This window comes from Orycteropus afer, unplaced genomic scaffold (assembly GCF_000298275.1).
Source record: "Orycteropus afer afer isolate SDZICR_OR568_19922 unplaced genomic scaffold, OryAfe1.0 scaffold00030, whole genome shotgun sequence".
NCBI lineage: Eukaryota > Metazoa > Chordata > Mammalia > Tubulidentata > Orycteropodidae > Orycteropus > Orycteropus afer.
In genome coordinates this window covers 19,070,803-19,077,917 of record NW_006921617.1, presented here as the reverse complement: position 1 = coordinate 19,077,917, position 7,115 = coordinate 19,070,803, and the positions used below count along the sequence as shown (strand labels likewise).

The following is a 7,115-nucleotide window of genomic DNA, read 5'->3' as shown; positions in this document are numbered from 1 at the left end:
ACCTTCCTTCCGAGGAGTGGCTGGTGGGTTTGAACCGCCAGCCTTCTGGTTAGCAGTCAAGTGCTTTAGCCACTATGCTACCAGAGCTCCTACCCTAGTAAGGGTAGCTGTCTAAAAAAACACAAAGGAAAAGTTTTGTTTACAAAAAATCTGTAGAACAATTAAAAAATTATAATTGATTAATAAGCCATATACTACTATTCTTCCATTTACCAGACAAATAGGAGTAAGAGTTCACATTGAGGTATTAACTAAAATTTTAAAATTTTACTTTTTAAAGTACCAGATAAATTACAAAAAATTAAACAAAACTTAGTTTTGCCAATGTACAAATTACAGCATTCCATTTATCCTAGCAAGTGAAATGTAATCATTTAAGTGTCAAAATATTATTTTAACTAAAAATATTTTAGAAACATACATACATTTCCCACTCACAAGCTTTTCTTCAAAGCTGTTCAAATGATGTCATCAGAAAGGCTTTTTGTCTAATATAGTCCATAAATTTCTCTTTCTACCTCCTCATGTTTTTTTTTTTCATTTCATTTTTCTTTATAAAACTTTAGGAGCTCTGGTGTCGTAGTGCCTAAGGCATTTGACTGCTGACCAGAAGACTGGAGTTTCAAACCCACCAGCCACTCATCAGATGGAAGACTGGGCATACCAATCAAAGTATACTTCCTCGGAAACCCAAGGAGGGGTCGTTATAAGTCAGATCTGACTTGATGGCAGTGAGTGTATGAAACTTATCACTATCTGACGTGTAATTTATTTTCATGCTGCTTCCTCCATTTTATACCTAGTTTCTTCCAGTTGCTACTCATCCTAAAAATGAATAATTTGAATGAAAACAATGTAGTACCAAAAGCACACCTCCAAAACTCACTTACATAATTTACAATTTTCAAAAATGTACCAGATCTCAAAAGCAATATTAACATTACATTTCAGTTTTTTCATTAATGAATCATGATATCACTTTAAGTAGTATATTGTAATGTAGTAGTTTTCCAGAGATGACTAAAGTGTGTAGGTCCTAGAATGTTGGGTTTTCTAGACGTTTCTTTTGTTGTCACTATTATTGTTATTCAGTGAAAACAGCTTTCACATGCCCATGTACTTTATCGTGCCTCACAGCAGAGAGAGCAAACATGTGGCACACTGGTCTCTGATTTCTCCTTCCTATAATCAATGTAGGCACTGAAAACTTATCACTCTTTCCTGATCAGTCCAGATGCAGCCTAATGTTTACCTCAATATAGCTCTAGAAAACTGCCACTGATCAGAGTTAGCATGTGGAATAAAAATTAGTCCAGAAAAAAGATGATGGATGATGTTTGTGCATCTTTTGAACTCTACCGTCATCCCTCTTGACTCCTAGGTACCTAGTATCCAAAGGGTTTCTTCGCAATGTCCACTGCCCTTAACTCTGGTCCCCTCATCAGGCCACTGTTTAACAATTTCTCAGGTTTTTCTTTCTTTCCGGTCTGGTCTCCCAAATAAAAAAGTTAGTATTTTTAGTATGGCTGATTTAAATTAGTCAAACACAGACTTCACATAGTTCAGGGATTCATAACTTCCTTTTTCCCACACAGTGCCTGAGATGAGATTCATAACTATCAGTTGAAGTAATGGTTTCCTTTTAGGCCTCTAAATGGGCCTTTGCCTACCCCAAGATGCCTGTATTTCCAAGAGTTCTATCCTCATCCTACACATTCTCCTTGGAGAATTCATCTAATCCTGTGAGTGCAATCACAATATATAGATTTTTGCCGAACCACAATGCAAACCCAAATATTTTATGCTGAGGTCCAGACCCCATGTGGCCTATTATACATTATTACTTAGGCACCTCATGGATATATATCCAACATGCCATTCCCATTCCTCTAGTAACTTCTTCCTTCTCTTAAATGAGTGCTACTACTACTTGTCCAACTGCTCAAGCCAGACACCTGCATTATCTACACTGTGACTTATTTATCTCCCAAGTAGCCAGAATTCACCTACTTCTTTCAATCTTTACTAATAATGTCTAAGTTAACTTGCAATTTCTCACCAGATTACTGCCATGGATCCATATATGACTGTCTTGCTCCCTTCCAACCCATTTTTCACATTACCAACAATGAGATCCTGTGAAGGCTGATTATTTGCTTAAAAAATTTGAGGGCTTTTTAAAGCTTTCAGGATAAAGTTCAAACCTCTAAATATGAGAAAGTCTTCACCATCTGGTCTATTTTTTTTTCCTTTAAATTTTATTTTGTTGTTGAGAATATATGCAGTAAAACACACAATCCAGCAATTTCTACATGCAAAACTTAGTGCCATTGATCACATTCTTAAAGTTGTGCAACCATTCTCATCCTCCTTTTCTGAACTGTTCCTCCTTCATTAACAAAAACTCACTGCCCTCTAAGGTTCTCATCTAACTTTTCAAGTTGCTATTCTCATTATGATCCCACGTAGATAGTTTTTAAATAAAGCATAATGCTCAAGGCTGGCATTTTTTACTAGTTAGCTAAAGTACTGTTCAGTTTTAAGACTTCAGTGGCTATTTTAAAGATTATCTCAGGGCAATAGTTTCAGAGGTTCATCCATCCTCTATGGCTCCAGAAAGTCTAGAGTCCACATCTGGTTTAACTTTATTTCTTAAAGCTCATCTCTTGCTACTTTATCCCTTGCTGTTAAGCTCCAGTCATATAAAAACCTCACAACTCCAGAATGTCAAGCTGTTTTCTCTCTAAGCTTTTCAACCCAATCTTTTTCTTGTTGACACTCCTACCTTTGCCATGTTAACTCTTCCTCATACTTCTCAATTTAGGTCAGGTGTTATCTCTTCAAGGAAGCCTTTCCTAGCACCTCCATCCATCTCCGCACACCATAAACACTAAGTCTGGGTTAAGTATACTCTGCTTCCTTAGTACCCTGTGCAAGCTTATAACTGAAGTTTGATCTTATGGTAGAAATATATAAACTAGATTGTAGGTTTCTTGAGGGGAAAGTCTATGTCTTTTTATCTTTATTTCCGGTAAGTTTAGCATGGTAACTGACCAATAAACTCAACGTCGTTGAGTCGATCCAGACACTAAGTAGAACTGCCCCATAGGGTTTCCAAGGCCGTAAATCTTTAAGGAAGCAGACTGCCACATCTTCCTCTTGTGGACAGGCTGGTGGGATCAAACTGCTGACCATTTGGTTAGCAGCCAAATGCTTAACCACTGCACCACCAGGGCTCTTTTAAACTGACCCATTAAAAACAAAACAAAACAAAACAAAACAAAACCCAAACTCACTGCCGTCAAGTTGATTCCGATTCATAGCAACTCCCGTTGGGTTTCTAAGGCTGTAAAGCAGATATCTCATCTTTCTTCTGTGGAGCAGCTGGTGGGTTCCAACCACTGACCTTTTGTTTAGCAGCCAAATGGAATAACCATTACAACACCAGAGCTCCTTAACTGACCCATAGTAAACATTAAATAAATGTTGGTGTACTGAATAGGTTAATGAAGATGTGACTCTTTTTTCCTCTACAGAGTGAAGACATTAGATTTATGAAAATTATTTTCATATGCTTAGAGACTTTGTTAGAAAACGAAGACTACCTTAAATCTGACCGAGGGAAATTGGAGTGTTACTGAATTAACACAAAGGGATGACTGTGTTTTAGTTAGTGCTGAAAAATTCTACTTTCTTTATTCTACCCATTGCATTCTTCTTAATTGAGATAGACCATTATAAAGGTTAGCTCTGATGAGTTGTTACTCTAGAAATGGTGTGACATACCGTCTCTTTGCCTCTAGCATATTTTAGTTCCTCATTCCACAACTGCTGTTGTTCGGCCTGTAGGTCCTTGGTTAATTTATTAATGGTTTGCTGCAATTCATTTCTTTCATGATTTATTCTTTCAATATCTGCAACTGAGTACTTCTGGTTATCCACAATATTCTGTAGTGCAGTATTCTCCTGTTTTATTGTTTCACATTCTAGTTCTGAAATGAGACAAAAGTAAGTTTGTTCCGTTTCCTCAATCCCTGCAAATAAATTGATGCCATTATTTAAGAGTTCACTAGGGTGTCTAAATTTCTAAGTTATAAATATATATATTTTCTACCCCCTACTCCCTACTTTTTGGATGATTCTGTTTGATCCTACTCTGCTACTAACATGTTTGAAAAATGATATAATTAAAGTTTTATGCTAAACTTTTATATCCCTGTTGGCTCCTTACGAATTTTAGAAAGTGCCGGGTAAAAAAAAAAGTGGTTCCAAACATAATAATTACAATTAGGGATAGTCTATCTTTGTTAATATTCATTTCAGATGCTTTTAATACTCCTGCATGATTCTCTGTAATAAGTCAGACAAATCACAAATTTGTTTTTTACAAACATAAAAGTATTTATATTAAAATACCTCAGCTTATTCTTATTTTGCTGAGATTTTCAGAGCCTTCATGAGATATTAAGTAAACACTGTGGTTAGGCTCTTGCATTGTCTATTTACCAAAATCTGTCATGAAGAATGACTATATTATATGCTACAAATATATCCATGAATGTAGTAGAACATATATGGGACAAAATTACAAAATGTCTTACTCTTAACCAAACACTTTGAGGGAATGAGTTGCTGGGTATAGAGATTCAAGACCACAGTCTTGGGGGACAGTAAGGTCAATTGGCATAACACAGTCCACATAAAGACAATGTACTACATCCTACTTTGGTGAGTAGTGACTAAACCAAAACCAAACCAAACTCACGCCGTCGAGTCAGATCTGACACTAGCGACCCTTCCTTGGGTTTCCGAGGCAGTATCACTACAGAAGCAGATTGCCCAATCTTCCTTCTGAGGAGTGGCTGGTAGGTTTGAACTGCCAGCCTTCTGGTTACAGTCAAATGTCTTAGGCGCTACGCCACCAGAGCTCCTGAGAAGTGACTAGGGTCTTAAAAGCTTGTGAGTGCTTGGAAGGGGATCTATGTAGGAGATCCTTGATAGAGAGGGAGAACAATGTAGAACAAAACTCAAAATCATTTGGAGAAAAAAAAAAGGGGGGGGGGACCAGGTTTGCTGGTCCAATAGAGCCTGGTGGAACCACTGAGACTATGGCCCCTAGCTGCCCTCCAGGTCTGGAATTGAACCCACACCTGTGGTTTCCAGCCAAACAAAAGACAGGCATATGAGTTGAACATTTACCTCAGGTAGATACACTCCTTGGAGAGAACAATCATGGAAGAAAGAAGGGCTGCTTACGCACAGGGAGACAACTCAAGGGGCAGGAATGCATGAAGTGATGGACACTGGGAAGAGGTAACTATGGGGAGGAAGTGGGAGGGGAGCTGTTGCATTGTGGCAAACTGTGGTCAATGTCATGAGACAAAGTATATGTGAACTGGTGTATGGAAATTGAATTTGCTCTGTAAATCTTCACCCAAATCACAAAAAAAAAAAAAGCTTGTGAGTGGCTATCTAAAGTGCAACTATTGGTCTCTCCCTGTCTGGATCAAAGAAGAGTGAGGAAAATCAAAGATACAAGGAAACAATTAGTCCAAAGGGCTAATGAAGAAAATTAAACCTGGCCTCAATGACCCTGAGACCAGAACTAGATGGTGCATGCTTACCACTGCTGACTGCTCTGAAAGGGATAATAAGAGGTTCTAGATAGGGCAGGGGAGAATGTGGAACAAAACTCAAAATCATAAAAAAGATCAGGCTTACTGGTCTGATGGAAGACTGGTGGAACCCCCCAAGATTATTCCCCTTGGACACTCCTGAAACCAGGAACTGAACTTAACCCTCCTGACTCAACTGTCAAACAACAGACAGACCTATAAGGTGAACGAACAGTAGTATCAGGAAGGTATAGACTCATTAAAACAATCAAGTATATGAGATTAAGACATTAGTACCAGGGATAGAGCTAGGAAGGCGGGATGGGATGAGAAGGAAGGATGAAGGGAAGGGTTGTATACAGGGAGGAAGTGGGAAGAACGCTGTTACAGAGTGGGGATTTGCAGTAAATGTCACAAGACAAATGTGTATGGACTGTTGAATGGAAAACCAGTCTGGTCTGTAAACTTTCACCCAAATCACAATTAAGAAAAAAAAAAAAAGCCTATATTAAACGTGTGGAAACTGTTGAATGGAAAGCTAATTTGCTCTGTAAACTTTCACTCAAACTACACACATAAAAAGGCTGACTATATTGTACCAAGAGGGTATGGTCATACAAATAATAGCGATTATATGAACCAGTAGTTCTTTCACCAAATGAGATTCAGAAATTCTTTTTTTAGCATTTGTAATCCACAGTTGCTTACATTGCTTTTCTAGCTGATCAAGGCTTATCTTAACTCCTCTGTGGCATTTTGCAAGGAGCTCTTATGGCAGAGTGCCTAAGGCATTTGACTGCTAACCAGAAGGTAGGTGGTTCAAACCCACCAGACACCCCAATGGAAAGATGGAGCAATCTACTTCTGTAAAGATTTACTACTTTGGAAACCCAATGGGGGTCACTATGAATTGGAATCAACTCAATAGCAGTGGGTTTGGTTTGGATTTATTGGGTGGCATTTTGCAAACTGTGGAGACTGCTGAAACTAAGATGGAAACTAACAACATGAGTACTTAGAAATCTTGTAATGGAAGCCAAATAATTCATATCATTTATTCACTGTCTAGATCTATAAAAGCTAAATTAGTATAGATAAACTCTAACAGCTGAGAGTTACATGAAACATTAGCCTAATATCTACTATGGGGAATTATTATCAAATTTAATATATTTGGAATTATATAGAACAATGCTTACCAAACTTCTGTGAGTCATGGTTCACATAGAAGATGACAGTATTTTTACAGCAGGCTGGGGTGAATGTATGAGGATGCTCATGACTAAAGTGGCTAAGATAATCATACTGAGGTCTGGGAGAAGTGATATCCTGGCACTGTTATAACCTACTTGTACCACAAGAAATTATTCATTTCCAAATTGCAGTTTAAAATAAATTAATAATTGGTTTAAGTAAATTGTTTCCTTTTTTTTTTTTTTTAAAACTAGTTATAGTGATTTGGCTGACTCGATGGCACACAACAACAACAACAACAACAAC

General features: G+C 37.7%; 1 protein-coding gene across 1 annotated transcript in view; it reads right to left on the bottom strand.

Annotated features, from left to right (window-relative positions):
- Positions 1–7,115, bottom strand: part of NDC80 (NDC80 kinetochore complex component) — a 71,995-nt gene that overhangs the window by 38,249 nt on the left and 26,631 nt on the right. Inside the window, exon 10 of the mRNA XM_007935618.1 lies at positions 3,787–3,992. Within this exon, the coding sequence (XP_007933809.1) occupies positions 3,787–3,992 (206 nt within the window). The remainder of the gene's footprint in view (positions 1–3,786; positions 3,993–7,115) is intronic.